General features: G+C 40.4%; 3 protein-coding genes across 5 annotated transcripts in view; 2 read left to right on the top strand and 1 right to left on the bottom strand.

The window, feature by feature from the left end:
• The first annotated feature begins 959 nt into the window (after positions 1–959).
• Positions 960–3,540, top strand: gdf3 (growth differentiation factor 3). The gene is made up of 2 exons (XM_071534392.1): positions 960–1,227; positions 2,492–3,540. The coding sequence occupies exons 1-2, from the start codon at positions 960–962 to the stop codon at positions 3,352–3,354; spliced, it is 1,131 nt and encodes a 376-aa protein (XP_071390493.1). The 3' UTR covers positions 3,355–3,540.
• A 365-nt stretch (positions 3,541–3,905) lies between these two features.
• On the bottom strand, positions 3,906–9,776 carry LOC139656770 (E3 ubiquitin-protein ligase TRIM39-like). 2 transcript variants are annotated; one of them, XM_071534391.1, is made up of 11 exons: positions 9,684–9,776; positions 9,369–9,478; positions 9,117–9,167; positions 8,925–9,017; positions 8,736–8,840; positions 8,179–8,337; positions 7,063–7,200; positions 6,931–6,982; positions 6,768–6,794; positions 6,657–6,683; positions 3,906–6,451 (listed from the first exon to the last, which is right to left on the bottom strand). In XM_071534391.1, exons 1-11 carry the CDS (start codon positions 9,700–9,702, stop codon positions 5,916–5,918), a joined length of 1,317 nt encoding a protein of 438 aa, XP_071390492.1. In that variant the 5' UTR covers positions 9,703–9,776; the 3' UTR covers positions 3,906–5,915. The 2 variants fall into 2 exon arrangements, with proteins under 2 accessions (XP_071390492.1, XP_071390491.1); XM_071534390.1 differs by having other exon boundaries at positions 8,179–8,340.
• Positions 9,777–13,305: 3,529 nt separating this feature from the next.
• Positions 13,306–20,964, top strand: part of rab3gap1 (RAB3 GTPase activating protein subunit 1) — a 65,492-nt gene continuing 57,833 nt past the window's right edge. For both annotated transcript variants that reach the window (XM_071534387.1, XM_071534388.1), the window contains exons 1-7: positions 13,306–13,345; positions 13,469–13,524; positions 13,904–13,982; positions 14,114–14,246; positions 14,634–14,712; positions 16,633–16,752; positions 20,624–20,789. In XM_071534387.1, the coding sequence (XP_071390488.1) occupies positions 13,328–13,345; positions 13,469–13,524; positions 13,904–13,982; positions 14,114–14,246; positions 14,634–14,712; positions 16,633–16,752; positions 20,624–20,789 (651 nt within the window). In that variant the 5' untranslated portion in view covers positions 13,306–13,327. The remainder of the gene's footprint in view (positions 13,346–13,468; positions 13,525–13,903; positions 13,983–14,113; positions 14,247–14,633; positions 14,713–16,632; positions 16,753–20,623; positions 20,790–20,964) is intronic.

The following is a 20,964-nucleotide window of genomic DNA, read 5'->3' on the forward strand; positions in this document are numbered from 1 at the left end:
TCAATATGTCCTGAACACATGCTCTTTTTTTTTTATCTGGGGTCTCTTTCGTGATGCAGTATTGTAGGCTAATATGGAAGTATCTGTAAATCACAGCAAGAGCTGCAATCATTTTCACTTTAATAACATGGTTTTTCACAGTTGAGTACCAATGCAGAAATGATTTTTCATTCAATACAGTAAAAAAGATTTCAGAAAAGTATTCTTTCACAGCAGTTCATCATACAAAAAACTAAAGGAATTATGCTGTAAATACAGTAAATAAAGTCAAGTCTTTTGCAGTAAATGTAAAATAAACCAACATACAATATATAAAATAAACTAAAACTGTAAAACAATACAGTATACAAAGCTATAATAGCCTACCATTTGAGAAAATGCAACTAAGCGATTGAGAACCAAACCCCTTCATTTTATCCCTGAAACGTCCTTAATTTCTCATTACATAAACATTAGTAGTATTAGTTAGTATCATGGGTTTTTAAGGGATTTATTCATGGGTTGTTTCATGGAGACACTAGAAATTAGGGGATTTGTTATGCCTTTTGTGCAAGTTTACAGGGTTATGGAAAGTTCTGAATTTTCCATTAAATTAGAAAGTAATCAGACAAACATTAAAGGGAGTTTAAGGTGGTTTTGATGGGATCTCCTCCATTAATAACTCCCTTAACTCATTTTAAGGGCATTTTTGCATTAATTAAGGGGCGAATTAATGTAAATGTAAGTTATTTTAAGGGATTACTGGTTTGTAGAGAATACCATGAAATACCCCCAACCCCTCCGCCTCCTCCAAGTCTACTTTCCTGGTCTTATCTGGGCCCTGTGGCGGCTTCTCATTAACATAAGCAGTGGGCAATAGATGCTGCGCCCTATTGGTCAATCAGCGCCAATAGGTTAATCAATCACAGGCGTGTAGGTGAGGAGCGGGTGGCGGACATTTGTATCCAACGGGGCCAGACATGACACCTTTGGTGCTTCTGACCGTTTTCTTTTTAAGCGTGTGCGCTCTTTCGGACGTAGAGGAGATGAAGAGCCAGGAGCGCTTGTTTTTAAGATCTCTGGGGCTCTCCGGGCGGCCCAAGCCCGCAGGACACCGCCGCAGGGTTCCCACCATGCTGTGGAGAATGTTCCGGGCGAGGGAAGACAACAAGGCCCCGGACAGCGACCCCTGCACGGTGTCCGAGTACGGGGTGCGCGGCAACATCATCCGATACGTGCAAGACCAAGGTAGGCATGTAAAACTATAAGATCCTGACCTCTGACCTCCATATGGAGAGGAGGGCGTGGGGTTCCCGACTGAGATAAAAATATTACGTTATTATTACATTATTAAAATTAAAGCAAATTATGGTACTTAAAAAAATGGTAGTAGTCCTAAACTGACAAAATGCTAACACTGTTGCAAACTGGATAATCTGTTATGAATGATGAATTTAAGGTAATGATTATTGCCCATTCTTTTCAATGGCTTTGATATCAAACAGCACACTTCTTTTGTGAATAATGTCCACATAGCCTTGGCCTGCTGTAGCCATTCATGAATGTAAGAGAAGCAAAGTATGAAGTGATGCCAGGTTAAATAGCCTAGAAGTCAGTAAGTCAGTAACTTTATAAAGAAGACAAACTCTAATCTGGATCAAACCCTGAGCAGTAACTCACACTGACGTACTGTACTATGGGCATAGTAGCCTAAATCAGTGGTTCTCAACGTGGGGTCCGGGGACCACCAGTGGTCCTTGAGAGGGTTCACCATTCATGAACTTCACCATTATTTCATTTACAAGAAGTGAGCACAATTAGAGAATGTAGAAGAATGACTGTTTTGGTCATAGTTTCACTGTTATCTCTCTACCTACAATACAGATAGTCATGGAATTTGGGACGAAATCATATCTAATCATAAAAATATTCTCAGATTTGTGTCTGAGAGACAAAATCTCATCATATGGGGGTCCGTGGCCCTAATGTGGACTAAATTAGGGGTCCTTGATATGAAAAAAGGTTGAGAATCACTGGCCTAAATGCCACTTTGCTGTCCTTCACTTCAGTAATGATTAGGGCTGCAACTAATGATTATTTTCATTGTGATTAATCTGTTGATTATTTTCTCGATTAATCGATTAGTTGTTTGGTCTATAAAATGTCAGAAAATGGTGAAAAATGTGGATCAGTGTTTCCCGAAGCCCAAGATGACGTCCTCAAATGTCTTGTTTTGTCCACAACCCAAAGATATTCAGTTTACTGTCATAGAGGAGGAAAGAAACCAGAAAATATTCACATTTAAGAAGCTGGAATCAGAGAATTTTGACTTATTTTTTTTTTTTAAATTACTCAAACCGATTAATCGATTATCAAAATAGTTGGCGATTAATTTAATAGTTGACAACTAATTGATTAATCGATTAATCGTTGCAGCTCTAGTAATGATTGTGTCCTTGTCAAAGAACGCCACATGCTGAACTTCATTTCCTCTTCACTTCATGCCGTGCAGGCCGGCTGGTGTCTGGCCGGAGCAGCAGCTGTCACGGCTGCCTGGAGAAACGGCTTTTCTTCAACATGTCAGTGGTGCAGCCTGTGGAGCAGCTGTCTCTGGCACAGCTGGAAGTCAAGTTCCACTGGGAGGCGTCGAGATCCGCAGAGTTCCTGCTGGGCCCCCGGGCCCTCGGCGTGTCTCTGTATAAAGTGATCCGAGCCACACTGAGGGGAGCGAACCCCGAGGCCAACCGCCGACTCCTGCTGTCCCAATCTGTGCAGCTCCGACCCGAACCCGCTTCCCTCACGCTGGACCTCACCTCCCTGGCGGAGAACTGGCGCAAGCCGGGCCACAACTACGGTTTGGTTTTAGAGCTGCTGCTGCTGCCGCACGACACGGGAAGCCCAGAAGAGCTTCTTCCTTTTCACCCAGGTAACTCCCTCCCGCTGGAACCCACTTTTACCCCGCCGGAGATCCAGGCCTTGCTGGTGGCCGTGTCCCTCAACCCGCACCAGTGTCACTCCAGACGGAGGAGAAGCGCCGTCCACCTCCCCGTGACGCCCAGCAACGTGTGCAAGCCGCGCCGCCTCTACATCGACTTCAAGGACGTGGGCTGGCAGGACTGGATCATCGCTCCGCAGGGCTACATGGCGAACTACTGCCACGGCGAGTGCCCGTTCCCCCTCAGCGAGAGCCTGAACGGCACCAACCACGCCATCCTGCAGACCCTGGTGCATTCCCTGGACCCGCACGGCACGCCCGAGCCCTGCTGCGTACCCATCCGTCTCTCCCCCATCTCCATGCTGTACTATGACAACAACGACAACGTGGTGCTCAGGCACTACCAGGACATGGTGGTGGACGAGTGTGGCTGCCGATAAGACCGCTGGACAGTTCCGATTGGCCCTTGACTACCAAACATCCACCGGTTCTTCTCCGGGAAATTGTTATGCTTCCAGGAGCAGAGGATCAAATTCTTTAGGTCACGGATTGTTTGTTTATATGTCAGATGCATTTTAACTTAACACCAGGATTTGTTTGAAGGCAAGAATTTTAAAGATTTTTTATGTATGTAATGTGAATGCTGATGTTCATAATAAAATTGCAATAAAGCCACTTTGTTGGATTGGATTTAAGGTCATACAGGTTTCAGTAATGTCAGCTCTGCATTTAGATATTACACATTCAGTTATTCCTCAGACAAACTGAACTGGGTGTGATTTTTTCCTTAACAAGCCACACTAGAAATTAATGTTCATATGCTGCACACTGGGAGAGTTATGGTGCCCTCTTGTGGCTAGAGTAGGAAGTGGTCTGCTCAAAGATTGGATTTTCAAAAAAGGAATTAAGAAATATGATTGCAGCTTTTATTCTATACAGTCACCATGATGCTTCACTTTTTTAAGTGATCTACTCTATGATCTACTGCAGGATGTAGTGTTGTAACAAAATAGCCAGAGGTCTAAAAGCACTTTCAGACTTTGACTTTTGACTTTGACTTTATTGATTCATGCTTACAGTAAGGTATACTGAAAATGGTGCAGAATTTTACATCAAAAACATTAAGATCATAAAACATGGAACACATTTGTACACGTGAACCAAGACAAGGTAAAAACATACATATATATAAGTATGTTTATATACAAGATTACTAGGAATAAGTGGAGCTCAGACTATATTTTAAAACATGACAATGAAGCCTCTAGAGAGCTGTTCAAAGTGATCAAACAAAAACTTAAACAAGTAAATACATTTAATTAGTTACTTCCTATACAGTTTATCAAAAAAGAGGCAAGTATACACAAACAAAATTCTTATCACTTCTTTCGCTTCATTAAAAATTTGACAAGCTCTTTTAAGGTGCCTGATTAATTAGCAGTATGCAGAGTTGAATTTTTCAGTCAGTTTGTTTTGGCCCTGAAGTTTGTGTTTGTTTAATGTTCTGGCAGTACAGCTTCCTGGTGTTGGTGCTAACAGATCATTCAGAGGATGTTGTGGTTTCACAGCAGCCTACTCCCTCCTGTTTTGAAGTGAAAGTAGTACTTCACGGTAGTAGGACTCAGAACTTTATTGTATATAAGTGCAATGTACAAGGAATTTCTCTTGGTGCAGGCGTCAACATAAAATCTAGTAAGAATACGAAAAAACGAGAAAATGCAGGTTTTCATTCCAACCAAACACTACACCAGGTGATTTCACTGATTAGCACACCTTCAGCCAGAGAGGAGAAACTAGTAAGTGAAATCACCTGGTGTAGACTTTGGTTACAATGAAAACCTGAAGATCCTCAGCCCTCCATGGCACATGGTTTTAACTCTGGGTTAGAAATAACACAAGACAGTGCATTAGAACTGTGTGTGCTAAAAGATAAACCCGCTTCCTGTTAGTCTATTTCACTGCAAAAGAGGAAGTGTTGCAGCTGACGGAAACCACAGCCTATTTGTCACTGTGTTATACTGCAGTTGAAGTAAAACCAAAACAGATAAAGCCCCATAAAGATAGAAACACACATGCGCACAGTGCACACACACAGACAATATACCTGACACTTGCCAATAGTCTAGGTCAGTGGTTCTCAAACTTTTTGAACCAAGTACCACCTCTGATCAAAGCAAAGCGTCCAAGTACCACCTCACCTACAAGCAAACATCTCAAAGCACAAATATGACAAGTAGTATGAGCGCATAAGTACGGAGCCCAGGAGCGGCCATTTGGAGAAGAAAAAAGTTATATTGAGTCCACAATTTACTGTAACGTGCGCACGTTTTAGTTCATTTGTGCGCACAAGATACAATTCGTCCCCTCGATTTCGTTAAACTGTATTTTAGGAAAAAATGCAAATTCAAAGGAACCTTTTAGGTATTGCAGATAGGCCTAGAAAGGATTTGGTATGTTAATATCCATTGTCTGTTTACACTGAATAGCCAAATCCCCCAAATTGCTGGGGACCCGAGGATAGGATTTGTTGACGGTAAGAAATGCATTAAAAAACACCAGCCTTATCCTTTAAGAATCATTTTCTGAGAATTTAAAATAATGTATTGTGAGTTAAGCAACAAATGTGCCACCCCAATGAATTTAAAACAGCCAGTAAGAACAATTGTGACTGAATTTGAAAACTCAATCTTCTACATTTGGGACTGTCTAAATGATGTGCAGTCTTTATTGTACTGTGGTGTCATTGTATTCTTCTGCTAGGTCTGTTTCATGGTTAACTATTTAATACATATCCTTTATACATATTCTGTATTTGATTGCATCTTTCATCTTCCGCCTTTCTAATTTCCTATATTTCTATGTTACAGTTAATATCTGTTAAAGAGAAAGTGCTGTCAATGTGCTTTTAAGGACATGACTGAACTGAACTGAACTGAACTGAACTGAATTGAGTCAAATCAGATCAAATTGAACTGGATCAAATCTGCATTGATCCATCAAACTAATTTAAAATGCGTAGCGCTCTGTCTGTTTCTACTGTGCCAAACACAGGATAAATCCTCTCGGTGTCGTCAGAGCTGATATCAAAGGTGTAAATGTGACATCTTTGCCCTGCATCATAGAAAGAGACCTGCCCTTCCTCCATGTCTAGAAACACCCCCACCCTGCTGGGTGCAGATCTGTCCAGCTTGGTGACTGGTGCTGTCATGGCCAGGAGCTGGCCAAGCTGCAGACGCAGAGTCCAGTAACCCGTTGTTGAGTTTAGACTTGCAAAACCATGTCTAGGTGCAGACTCATTGACAACACCGATCCTCCATTCTCCCTTCCCTCTGACATCGACCTCCCAGTAGTGCCTCCCTGAATCATAGCTCTCAGATCCCAGTACACACCACCAGCCGTCATATTTCATTTGACTCCTGCTGAATCCATCCCACGGGTCGTTAACGCTCTCAATGATCTGGTTCATTTTCACTGCTTTCCTGTCCTCAGACAGCTTGAGACTGGGGTTCATTGTGGATGGATCCAGTGTGATATCGGCTGCATGGTAAGAATTAAACAATGAGGCGTGAGGAAATGAGAGATACAAGTGCAAGTAGAGGTGTGAAACTGGTGTGGTAATGAAACAAGCATTCAAACAAGTCTGAACGGTTTTGTATCCACTGTTGTATTTGTATGGACATCTATAGGAACCAATGAAAAGGAGCAACATGAAAGGAATGCAATAGTGTTTTGTAATACTAACCTGATGCTTTTGAAATCCATTTCCAAACTATAAAAAAAAACACAAAAGAGTTATGAAGAGAAATGTCAAATAGCACTATACATGTTAACTGCAGAGTGAAGTACAACTTACCAGACTCAGGAATATGATCTAGAGCCGCTAATAGAGGAGGAACACAAACAAAATCACATTTCTTAAGATATATATGAGATGAGTAAATTGCGATACCACCATGAGCAGAAATGTAAAAATGTAAATGTAAACCAAATGGTCACACATGGTAACTGACATTCACCTCTAGTTTTGAACCTTTGGTTATTTCTGTGCCACTGTTTTGCAATTGAGCCCTGTAAAGAAAAAACATGAAATCCATTTAGACTCTTGATTGAAGTGAACAATAATGAGAAACTTGTCAGTGTTTGCAGACCTTTTGTGTCTCTGGGTGAAGAAGACTCCAGATAATGAAGTCCATGACAGGGAGCATGTTGACCAGTTGGCCTCTCTTCCACTGTTTCTCCAGATCCTGCACCACCTCACACACATCCTCATCCAGACATACTGAGTCCTGCAGAAACACAGTATCAGTTAGACTTTTTTCTTGATGTAATCCTATATTGAATAACATTACATCTTGAAATGGGACAATGCTACCATACCAAGAAAAACATAAATACATCATATAAAATGGATTATGGATTTACATAGTATTTTTTCTTGGTTTTGTAGTTCAATCATTGTTGATGGATATAACACATCATATATGTCTTTGGGTGTTTTGTATATATTGTTAGGCTTGATTGAACAATTGCAGTCTCTATTGTTTTATGCAGTGGTGGAAAGTAACTAATTACCTTTACTCAAGTACTGTACTTTAGTACAATTTAGAGATACTTGTACTTTACTTTACTTGTATTTCCATTTCATGCTACTTTATACTTCCACTCCACTACATTTCAGAGGGAAATATTGTACTTTTTACTCCACTACATTTATTTGACAGCTTTAGTTACTAGTTACTTTGCAGATTTAGATTATTTATACAAATTATAAATCAACTAATAAATTATGATATATTTTTATATGGTTAAGCTACCCAACAGTATATAAAGTAATTAAAATTAGCTCCACCTTTACCAGCTGCAACATTAAAGTGATGAACACACTAATGCATCAATAATTATAGTCCAATAACATGATATATATGATTCTGAAATGGGCCATTCCGCATAATGACTACTTTTACTTTAGCTACTTTAAGTATATTTTGATGCTAATACTTTTGTACTTTGACTTTTGAATGCAGGACTTGTAACATAGTATTTTTTACACTGTGGTATTGCTACTTTTACTTAAGTCAAAGATCTGAGTACTTCTTCTACCACTGGTTTTGTGTTCCTCATAGCCTGCCATGTTATGCACACTGACTTGGTCCCTGTTTCCCCATTTTGCCTATCCCCTATAACAAATTATAGCCTTTAAGTTCCATCACTGGGACATTTTCATTGAAGTGCTGCCACATCTCATGACAGCTCCACCCCCATACCTGTTGTGTTTGTTTCAGTGACCAGGCCCAGCCAGACAAGACCTTTCTGGCACCCTCCAGTTTCTGCTCCTCATCTGCTTTCTGTTGATCAGACTCTTTCACCTCTTCCTTCATCTGATGATGATCTGTGGTTGAAGAGCAAATTCCCCCACCTGCTGTCTGCTAAAAAAAAATCAGGTGCATTCTTATACATTCTATTTATAGCACTTTTTTAAACACGTTACAAAGTGCTTGAACAATGTTAGATTAAAATAAGATGCATTACACATACAGTAGATACATTAACAACAGAAAAAACAGCAGTAATGGAAGGCTTGATCATAAAAGTCAAAGAAATACTGTACATTTACAGAAAATAAAACAAAACATAAAACGAAAAAGAAACTACTTTTAATAAAAGGCCTGTTCATAAAGGAGCCCTGATGGCAAAAACCGGTTATGTGATTCTTGCATAGATTTACTGTAAACGCTGGGTGACTGGTTGAACTGGTGCTGCCAGCCAACATGTCATATCATGTCAGTTTCAGTGTTCCCTGTAGGAATGTTATTTATCTAACCTCTTGCTGCATGATGTCCTCAGCCCACTGTAGAATGAATTCCTGTTGCTCCTCCAGACAAGATCCATCTGCAGTTACTTTGGTCAAGAGTGAGGGTTTTCTAGTCTGTGTGGAATGAATGGTATGACACAGTTGATTAAATAATGACTATGCATAAAACACAAAAATTTCCAGTGGGAGAAAACCCACCTGGACTATCCTGTCCAGCTCAGCAGCAAGTTCTCTGATGATCAGTTTTGACTCATCCAGGGAAAAATCTTCTGGCTCTGTGCGACTTGAATGCTACAGAAAAAGACAAGACAAAAAGACAGCTGATAAGGCTGCACTCTGTTTTGTATTTGAGGAAGAATGCAAAGTTATTCAAAGTTTTTCAGTTCTTACCTTTGCCTGTGACAGAATCCTACACACTTGTTTCATGAGTTTATCCTTGAGCTACACAAGAAGGAAGCAAATACAAAGATATTATACTCACTCTTCAAAATAGTTATTGAATTTCTGAAAGTAGAATATCACTTGTTGTTTTTGTGACAGCATATATGCGTAATTCCATTGATGCAAATACACATCACATTTGTAAATGTCTGAGTGTTAATGTTTTCTGTAGATGTTATTAATACACCTTGAGTAATTTACCTTTTGTAAACCCATTAGTGGTTTCAGAAAAGGTTGTGAACGACAGGCTCTGGAACTTTTATTTGGCTTACAGGCATTTCCAAAACTGTTGTAACTGCCAGCCGCTCGCTCTGCAAACACATAGAGTTGAGTCAGTCTAAATCATTTTAAGTTAAATCAAATGAAATTAAGCAAGTTATTGATCAAAGTTTAAATTCAATTTATACATTGAAACATTTAAGTTTTACTTCAAGTGATATATTTTTGTGCAACCTTTTTCTACAGTTCAGAAGTCTACATTTGACTGATTTGATAAGTTAAATTCAGCAAACATACCGGCTGTTTTTGAAGTCATTCTTGTCTTATGATGAAGTTAAACACCCACAGAAAGCAGTTAAGCAGCCTGATCCTTCGAGCCTGATCCACAACAAGTATGAAGAGGTTGTTTGGCTCTAGCAGCAGTTTCATGATCCCTCCCCTTTGTGCTAGATGGAAAGTGGAAACTACCAACTGTTACTTTCGCTTATGCAGGAGTATTTTCAGCTTAATGCCAGTAGAGTATCAGAGAGATGAGAACATTTCAGATCACAGAATACATACTGTAGATCCTGAGGTTGTTTTGTTGAAGACATGACCATAGTGTAGTATGAACTGACATTGTATGTTTTCTATATCCCTTTACATGCAGTTAACCCTCTGGACTCAGCTTCCTATACAGCACATTGTGGGCTCATTCTGACAGTAAGCATCTAGTGTGTGATGGACCGAGCAAGCAGGGTTTTATTTACCCCCCCAAAAAAGGCAAAAGGGTAGCAAAACCAGTAGTGCTGCATTAATTATAACAGAAAAGAAATTAAAACATAATTGTTCTGGGCTCAAGATAAAAATACAGGCACCTAAACAGAAAAATGTAACAGAACAGTCTGAACAGAAACAAAAGCTGCCTGACAAATGGCAAACTGAGGGTATATAGAGTATACATCTGGCCAGGCTACAAATGCATATTGAGGCTTTAACACCCGTGGGTTATGGATTAATTACCTCTGTCCTTACCTACAGTGAGAGCAGTGTGTCCAGTGTGTCTTTGCACTGCACTCATGTTAACTCTCTTGAGCAGTTTTACACATCTCCAATTGTAAACAGTAACTTGACACTTTTTAAACACTTATAAATACATGAAAGTTGGAGCAAATTGTGGAATTTTAAGTTAAAATTCCACTTAAAATTCTACTGGCCTGTGCATCACAAGTTACACAGCCTGCAGCAGCAGCACAGTTAATTTGAAAAACTTGAGATAAAAAAAAAAAAACATTTCAAAAATCTTCCTGAGCGGGAACAAATCTCCCGCCTAGATAAAGCTTCAGGCAATATTGGGAACACTGCAAAGGCTCTACTCTGAGGAGCTTTTGTGTGTCAACCGCACCATCTGCTGGACAAATTGTGTATTGCTAAGCTGTCTGAAAACACCACAGGCGCCCCATTCCACTATTATTTTGAAGACTGTTATATTTGCCGATACAGATATATCTGTGAAAGGCCAACATCAGCCAACAACATTGACTCGCCAATTAATCATCTGGACCCTAATTCAAATATAAAATGTGCATTCTGTTAACTGTATAGTACTAAAATACACTATCCTACACAGGCAGCACTGGGAGTAAAAACAACTACTCACAGATCTCTCTCTCTCTCTCTCTCTCTCTCTCTCTCTCTCTCTCTCTCTCACACACACCTTTTGAAAAACCACACTGGGGGTTGGTTATCTGGATACAGGAATATGATAAACTTCAGTTATTCATAGGTCCATCATTCTACAATTTGAATATTGTGAATACCATGGGTAAATAATGTCTGAAAATGATTTAATAGCAAAATGTCTATACAAATATTTTGTCTCATGCCACAAACAGAAGGTGCATTTCCACATGTAAGTATTCTGGTGAACCTGTTCTGTCAGGAACACACAACACAGAGTTCAGCATTCAGTGACATGAAACATTTCTACTAAACATTAATTCACAAAACTTTTTGACTTGATTTTCAAGTAAAATCTGAACTTCTATTCCTCACTCATTCACACACATATACTGTATGCTCACATATTCAAGCATTGCCTGCTGTTCCTCACACACATGATATAGCCCTCATAGCCCTCTGTGCAGGCTGTGTGAACCCAGCCATCACAGAAGAGGCATGTGACCCACGGCTTACCGGGGATAATAATATTTATTTATTTAAAAGGGACAGTTCATATTAAGGAACATTTAAAAACCTCATTTAACATGCCATATATGCCATGGCCTATGTTAGATTGCGCTCCAATGCTCTGTCTAATCTTTTCTTACTTTTTTTTGGTCACTATGGATCGGTCTCCATCTGTAAGCCTGTCCATCACGTGTAATATCTCAGACACCGCTGCTCCCATTTTGACGAAACTTGGCAGAATGCTGCACACTGCTTCTTTAAAACTGACTGTAACAAGGTGGTGTTGTCTGGACCCAAGTGCAAGAGGAGACATGTTTCCTTTATCACAGACCGACTTGGCAAATATAACAAAGACTAAAATCTGACTAACAGCAGGATGCTTACTGACAGGTCGACTATGATGCTTACAGCTTGGGCATGAAACTGTACGGTGTTGACTGACAGGTTGGCATGACTGGTGTGAACTCTGTGCTGAAGACTCAGCAATGCTGGAAGACAAAGCACAGACAGTTAAATTGCAGAGCTCCAGTGGATCTCACAGGTGAAGGCAATCATCAAGGCAGACTGACTACCATGATAGGCCGCTGGGGGGAACCTTACCTCCGGCAGGAGCAGGTACCTCGGATAGAAATGCAGACCTGCCGAATAATGCATCCACCCTATAACTTTGATTCTGGTGAGTGTAGCATCAAATCCTTTTTACAGCACACATTTAGGGCTATTTTTTGTTGACAGAAAATTTATTTCATGCATGTGACCCTCACCTGGCCTGAGATGAGAGGGGGATGCACTTGCCAGCTGGTAGAAATGTAGGCCTTTGCCCTTTCTGCCCCAAAGGTAATAGAGCTTTATTGCCATTGGACAGTGACTGTCCACTCCTTCCCAGGGCTACTTTCTTCCAGGAGTGTCAGAATGACGTGCAACCAAAGTACACTGATAGAGGTGTTTGCATACATCAACTGATTCAATTTTGAAAAATCCCTTAATTGATTGATTGACAGGTCAATGACAGGTCAACTGTCTGCACACCCAGTGTCCAATAACTTTACATTGGAGCCAGGGTAGGGCAAATGGACAGGGTCATACCCAGCAATGGCTTCACATGGCTGGGTAAGACCTGTCCATTTGCTCTACCCTGGCTCCAATGCAAAGGTATTGCCATTGGACACCCCAGGGTATGGCACTGACATGAAAATTAGACACATTTTTTCGATATAAATTGCATTTTGACTAGTCAGAATGATAATGCAAGATATCTCCAAAATAAGATTTATATAGCCTAATCAAAATTCCTTTCCATAATTTAATATAACGTAGATATCTTAAAAGGACTTTTGACTAGTCATAACTCCAGTTCAAGATATCTACAACTGTATTTTGACTAGCCATGTCTTAGTTTCAGATATCAAAAAAGATAATTTCGATATCTTTAATTATGAGGAATTAAAGATATATTTAATTGAAATTATGACTAGTCAGAGCTAAAGTGAAGATCATTTCAGTGGAGTTATCTGAATTCACATTCCAACTGATTTCTTTAATTGGAGATTCCATACAACTTAATGGCAAAAATAACTTAAATCTTACTCGTCAAAATGTTAATTGAGATATCTGAAATTAACATTTTGATTTAACAAGTCGTTAATAAAATTACAGATGTCTGTAATGTGAATCCGGTGTTAGGCCATTGGAATGGCTTTCCATATGGGTGACGTCACCGCACTCCCATAGTGCACCGCACGAGGAGACAGAAAAGTAAACAGGAATTCACGATGGCTGCCGACAGTGATGTGAGTACTTAAGCTAAAAAAGCTGGCCAACGACACACTTGTCTAAGCTGACATCTCTTAGAAGTCATAACAAATATTACAACTGAACTCTTTTTGAAACGGGTCAATTTATTTCTCTTACAGCCCGAGTCAGAGGTGTTTGAGATCACCGATTTCACCACCGCCTCGGAGTGGGAAAGGTAGGCTAGCTTGCTATGTTGCCATTGCTTTGCTGGCTAATATCACACGTTAAATCATAATTCTAATTACATATAGCGACGTTATATACATTAGGAATTCCCCCAGGTGAATATGCAATTCGACAAGTGTAAAGAAGTGTAAAGCAGCTAGCTCACTAGCGCACGTCTATCCATGCAATATCTCTGGGCTACGTTTTCATCAGTTAGGGTTATGTCAGCTAATAACATGTCAGCTAGCTAGCCAGTAACTACGTGTTGTCAGTAGCTTGTTTGAAGCATGTGTGTTTTCATACTGTTGTGTCTGTTGGAGCTTGTGTTTTCTTAGCAAATATGGCAATTGTGCCATGATATGATACTGACTCATATTATCTCTTTGCAGGTTTGTTTCGAGAGTTGAGGAAGTGTTAAATGACTGGAAGCTGATTGGGAGCTCTGTGGGCAAGTTGTCTCCAGAGAAGGTATTCTGCTCCCATTTAACCTTGCATAATATTCTCCCTAATAACACCTACTCCTCAATCCCAGTTAGCGTTATGCTGCCGTCTGACCGTTCTCATGAATTCTTGCACGGTTCCTCTTTCCTTTAACACAGGGTGAATACACCAGTGGCTCCTGGGAGGAAAAGTCTCAGGACATTAACTTTGCTGACTTTAAGTTTTCCATAACTCACCACTACCTGAAGCAAGAGTCTGACGAGGGCGATGGGAAGGAGGAGCCCGAGGAAGGTACGGTGATGTTTTGGGTTGCCATAGTTTCTAGGCTGGATGATATACCAGATTTATAGCAATTTGTAGCTGGTGCATTTAAACCTCATGCTGTTATTAGTGTTTCTTCTGGACACAGTTTGGAGTATGCACTGATTAACACTGGTGTGTGCACGATGCACTATAGTGAGAGGCAACCTTTTTCCAGTATGTCCCACTTCCGTAGAGAATGCATAAAGTTAGTGGACGAGCATAAAAATGGTGAAAATGTGAATTTTAACACCAGTCCCTTGACATTTATTGAAAGTATACATTTGTTTACAATGGACAAGTGGTACAGAGGGGTTAACAGATGAAAGAATCCCTCCAAAGCTTCCAGCTTGACCCAACTCTGGTTTGTCTGTCCAGATGCCTTCCCCATGGCTATGCAGGACCTTCTGTGTATGAACAATGACTTCCCTCCCCGAGCCCACTGCCTGGTCAGATGGTGAGTTCAGTCAGTGTGACACAGCCTCAGCTGAATATTAAAGGCATACAGTGAGTTTAGTAGATTGTCCCGGTGGTCAACTTAGAGCTATGGCCATGCAATAGCCTATTCTGGCTATTGGCTTGATTAATCCCTGGTGTGGACAGTTACTTTCCTAATAGTTGGATTGCCACAGTAACAACACAATAACTCAAATTTACTCTGCAAAGTAGCTAGCATTGTAGCTAAGTTAATGATGGAAACTTGATCTACCCAGAAAAACAAACCAGAAGGTCTAGTACGAGAATCTTATTTCAACCAATCAATCAGCCAATCAATGCTGCCTTTGGCTCAGGAAGTTCTCATTATCGCACGTTTTATGATGAGAAATTCTCCTGACCTCTGTCATTTGAGCCGTAGGTGTAGCTACGCTAGATTAAGTGATAGTAAGCTCCATGCTAGTACTTGAGCATACACTACATTGAGTGATAGTAGGCCATGATTATCTCAAAAGTAAGAAAATGAGAACTTGTAGCAGCCCTAGAGTTAAATGGTAAGTAATCTTAAATGCTATGAATATAAGCCTGGCAGTTTTGTGTAGGAGATTGGTCAAAATTAAATATAATAGAAAAAACAACATACTGTTTTTGACTGGCAGGGACTACTTTCTCTGTCAGCTAAAAATCACTGCACAAAGGAGTTGTTCGTCACCTGAAATGGGTCCAAAACTAAACGTGGCTGCCTCAGCTATTTTAGGTTAATGACATTTCCTTTTTATAATTTATGAATTTATAGGCCATATAATATAAAATCCAAATCTTACTCTGTATGCTAGTGGCCTACTATCACTCAGCGTAGTGTACAGTATGCTTCAGTGTTAGCATGGAGCACCAGATCTACTGGGCACACATGGTTGAGTTTGGTGTCTATGTTCTCATCAGTATATAGGGAAGTTGACCAATGGAACAATCTCCCAAAAACTTGTTTTCCTTTAAGTTTAAATCCACCTGCATGTAACTTGCTGTTTACCTTGCTTAGTTGGGTCATCCAAGTGGGGTTTTTTTTTCTGACCATCCAAAGCAAAACATGAAATATCTCATAAATATTTGTGTATTTTTATTATATTAAGGTTCTGAATGAGTTTCAAGATTTTCTCCTAGCATGGGCTTTCAGGAGGGATTTTAATGGTCTTGCTTCTTGCTGCTTTGTATGCCCCTAAGTCAGCTCACCCTGCTGGTGATGCCATGCCAAAACCAATCTTCAGAGCCCTGTGTGCCAAAATGCTAGTGGAGTAATGCAGAAACATTGACGCTCTTGACAACCTCAGTGAAAATATGTTATCTTATGTTTGCAAAACTAATAGGTGCTGAAATACTGGGCCACAACTTATTCAAAACATTCCCTGATTGCCAAATAATTTTAAAGACTCTGTATTGTCTTCTATATTTTATCAACAGTCCTCTATGTAGGCTATAAATGATTATATTGATATCCTACTGCTATACAAATTTGTAATCTTTAATTGTACGTATAAACCCATATCAGTCTTTCTCACAAAATGTCTCTTGGTGGAGTGAAAAGGTAAAACAATCTCATTCGTGTTGGAGAGTGAATGGAGAGTTTTAGTGTCTGATTCTGAAGAACTTTTAGGGTTTTTGAGTTTTTTCCTTAGATTGAGCTATCAATCTTCATAACAAGCAATGTCATTTGTTCCTTACTGCATTTACAGTCATTAAGTGCTGCACACCCTTTAGCCCAGCAGAGGGCACACCATTAGGTGTCAGGGTTCACCACAGATTTGGGTTTGGGGTGTAGTTAATCTTTAATTATTTTCCCAGTAAAAATTATTCTTGGCAAGTAATTTTATTTTTAAGTTTACCAGACCGTGGCAGCTGAACCATTAATTTCACACACTGAATGGAACTGTGTCTGTGGTGACAGGTATGGCATGCGGGAGTTTTTGGTCATCTCCCCGGGAGCCAACTGTGAGGCCATCATCAGTGAATCCAAATGCAACCTGCTCCTCAGCTCCATCTCCATCTCTCTGGCCAACGGCGGCTGGTAAGTCACCTTCATCACAAAGTCAACGTCCAGTCTGTGAAGAATGACCTAGACTCCCATTCTGCGTTATTGAATCTAGATTTCGCGTGTTGTCAACTTATACCCGGCTCCTGGTGGTAATGTCTCTGTGCAGATCCTCATAGAGTTTTGGTATTAGCATAGCTATTACCAAAACTAGCTAGAAGCACAGAGAGAATGTGGAGAAAACATTCTGCAGTTGTTGGCTGTCGGGAAGCGAATGTTTCATTCCATAGCCTTCCAAAGGACACAAGTATTAGAAACAAGTGGTGAGTGAAATAATAGGCTAACAAAGGATAACAAAGATAAACAACCAAGAAGATTACAACAGAACATTTCAGAATGGTAAATTCTGTTGTAATCTTCTTGGTTGTGGCGGTGATTTGTTGTCTTCTCTCTCCGATTCAGGATCTGACTCAAACATGGCTCAAACATGTTGGATCAAATTACGTTGAGCGGTTGCCATTGTTTACTTGCTGGAGAGTTTTCGTTACAATTCAACACCTGCAGCTGGCCGGGGCATGGTGTGCCGCGTTTCACTCTTGAAACGGTTTGCCAGTCAGAACAGAGGGTTGTTAATATTAATGAGTATGAATGTAAGAATGTAAAGACACAGCAACAAAAAGCAGCCTGTTCTTGGTAAGACTCAAAGAGACACTGGATAATGAACATGTAAAATTGGATCAAGATTGAGACGCCACACAAATGTTTTTTAATGGCGCTCAAGACATAAAACACTGGAAAGTGTAAAATATGGGACCTTTAGAGAGAGAGAGAGTGTGAGAGAGATATGGGTCCCATAGGCTTTCCTAACGATTGTCTGATCACAAATAAATGTGACTGCTTTGATATGCAAGAGTTTGTGGACAATATGAAGTTAATCCCTGATGTGGAAAAGTACAGTGAGATGTCAGCATTGTGTCTACAAGGACCCGTTCAATAAACTTTGATGGAAACTCGAAGTGGGAGGAACCAGTAGGTACCGTTGTTTTGAGCTCAAGAATGATTCATTCAAAATGGTTTGTTTGTTCTTTTTTGCCCAGCACTATTTCTGACATGTGATATTTGTAGTTGGGGTAGCAGGTTAACCTGCTAGTTACAGAGATTCCCCCATAACCAAAAGAGCCAAAAGGTGAGATCACTACAACAGGCCAGTTTGCGTCCCATCAGCAGCCATGTGCCCTGTCAAAGTGTCCTTGGGCAAGACATTGAACCCTTGTAAGCTGTATTGTGGGTTAATAAGAGTGTTGGGTAAATGACTAGAACAGTGATTCTCAACGTGGGGTCCGGGGACCACCAGGGGTCCTTGAGGGGGTTCCAGGGGGTCCTCAGCAAATTGAAGAATTGCTAAACTTAAGCATTATTTAATTTACAAGAAGTTAACACCATTAGAGAATGTAGAAGAATGACTGTTTTGATAAAAATCATATCTGACATTAAAAATATTCTCAGATTTGGGTTCAAGATTCAAAATCTCATTAAATGGGGGTCCGTGGCCCTAATGTGTGCTAAATAAGGGGTCTTTGATATGAAAAAGGTTGAGAATCACTAGACTAGAATATAAATATAATGCTAACATGCCACTGTATGTGTGCGCACAGGCATGCACCTCCACTAGCTAATTGTTTTCATGATAGAACTCTGCTGCTCGTAATGTGTCCACATTAACACCCTACTGCTAGGTAATTATGGTAATTATGCTGATGTGCCTCTTTCCAATGTCTTCATTCCATAAACACTGTGTGTCATTGTGCATTGAGGTTTGATATGGACTGTAAAGCTCTCTGTTATCATTGTAATTTTCAATACTTGGGCTTCCTGTCCTGCCCTGTCCACTGTAGGCTCCCATCCTATTTGTGCTCTCTTATATCTCTAGAAAACCTCGCAGAAACCACTTTCTACAATCACAGGGATTGTTTTTGCTATCTGTTCCTGACGCCTGAATTGAAATAAGGAACTCATTGTAAAAAGATTTAAAACATGAAAGAGCTGGTCTCTCTTAGTCAGTTTAAAATAATTATAAAGTATCTTGAGACAGACCAAGTAAAGAGCCGTCTTTGTTTTCTAGAGCCAAGATCTGTTTAGCCCTGGCCTCTGATCCTTTTTGCTATTCATTGCTATGCACTATGCACTCATGTAGTGAATCTTGACCCCGGACAGAAAGCTCTAGTGGGATTTGAGTCAAAACTATGGGTCCAGAGGTGGGGGAGTTAAAGCTACACTAGGCAAGATATTCATTTAAAAGTCTAGCTGTCTTATTAGCGTAAATCACAAAGTGGAGCTGCAACAGAGAAGAGCGCCTCATTTCTCCTAATTGAGATGCTGTAGATTCATTCATTCATTCATTCATTCATTATATTGGCCCAAAAACCTTTGGGGCTGTAGCAGTTTACTGACGTCACCTTAGATGATTTCTGAGTATTGAAGTCCACCGCTGTGACCATTTGGGGGCCACAACGTCGCCTAGTGCAATTTTAACCATTCCACAATGTCTGGGCTCATCTTTTCAGTGTCTCTTTTAATATACGTAGTTGTGTGTTTTTTTTTGGCTGCTACTTATATGTTTGTCATTGATGCTGCTTTTCTGGCCAGGTCTCTCCTTGAAAAATAGGTTTTAATCTCTGAATGAAGGATAAACAAGGCATCCATGGAAACGTTGTACTGCTTAGTAGTGGTAGCCAAGTTAATGTCCTTCTGCAGGGTAATGTATCCACAGCAACTGCCCGCTGCTAGGTAACTGTATCCATGGCAACATCCCACTGCTAGGTAACTATATTCATAGAAACATCCCGCTGCTTGGTATCTGTTTATTCATCTATCTATTCGTTGTAACACCCTGCTGTTAACTGACTGTATCCATGGTAACTCTCCACTACTAGGCAGCTGGATCTTTGGGCAACGCTCAGTGTTGGTGATGATTTGGCGATGTTTACAGAAATGGCCATAAACCTGTCCCTTTGAGGCTTGTGTTCAGAGTTGCAGTACAAATGTTTTAATACAACCTCAGTGAAAATATGTTATTGGTTTATTGACATCTTGTAAACTATGACTGGCCACAGTTGCCTCTAATGCGTTTTAACAGAATCAGTATACGTAGTTGTTTTACTTGGTAATCACAGACCAATGTGAAAACCAACCGCAAACTGTGAGCGACAAAACCCTTTTGTTATTTTCTCCTGCATACTTATTTACACAAATCACTTTTAAAAATAGAAAAAAGAGGTGGGTGAGAAGAGCATTTGCTGTGGCATCGGATTGCATTAGGTCATTCGGTATCCATGGCAACTGACGTGCCAGCAGCATGGCCCTGGGCAGCATCGGCATCATCAGTTGTGGAGAGAGCAAGGTCACTTGGCCTCCCTGCTGCTCCTGGGTACTGTAGTTTACAATGTGGAATTACACTGCTGACTGCTGAGGCAAACACTGGCTAGGGAAAAAAAGCTTGGCCAAAATAATTATGATTATGATTATTATTATTATGCAAAATACGTTTTTTGTTTGAGTTACCTGAGACAAAAACATTCACCTCTCTGGCACAAAAATATTATGTTTAAAATGTATTATTACACAACCCTAGGGTGATATTTAGGGTAATATTTATCTGTCAAGATAGTTAGATTCATAATTTGATATTGCCCATCATCATCCATGTGCACCAGGAGGTTTATGTCTCTCAGATTCTACCTGCAGTTGCTCTATTGTCCACCTGGTGCTGCTGTGTAGCTTCAGTAGAGCAGGCATATTGGGAACGCCTGCCACAGCATCTTACTGGTATTCGACAGAACAACCTGACACAGGCTTATATTACTTCTTATTAATGCTCCTCTTTGCCCCTGTGCTCCTGTGCACACAGCCAGGTGCCGATGTTTGTGCAGATCCAGCAGAAGTGGAGGCGGATGTACGCCGGAGAGTGCCAGGGCCCTGGTGTGCGCACCGACTTTGAGATGGTCCACCTCCGCAAGGTGCCCAGCCAGTACAACCACCTGTCTGGCCTGCTCGACATCTTCAAGTCTAAGATAGTGAGTGTTACGGAGCAAGATGAGTCTTAATTTTTGGTCCAGTGCAAAATGAGTCTTTTTATAGAGGGCACTTGCATTTTGCGCTCCCAGCTCCAAGCATCACATACAAACGGACAAGGATCTGCTCTTTTCCGGTTTGCTGTATGAACTGAAATTATTTTTATGAACTGAAATT

This window comes from Centroberyx affinis, unplaced genomic scaffold (assembly GCF_046629955.1).
Source record: "Centroberyx affinis isolate AG114_WGS23_722 - 3 ecotype Tasmania unplaced genomic scaffold, CSIRO-AGI_Caff_v1 ptg002533l_1, whole genome shotgun sequence".
Lineage (NCBI taxonomy): Eukaryota > Metazoa > Chordata > Actinopteri > Beryciformes > Berycidae > Centroberyx > Centroberyx affinis.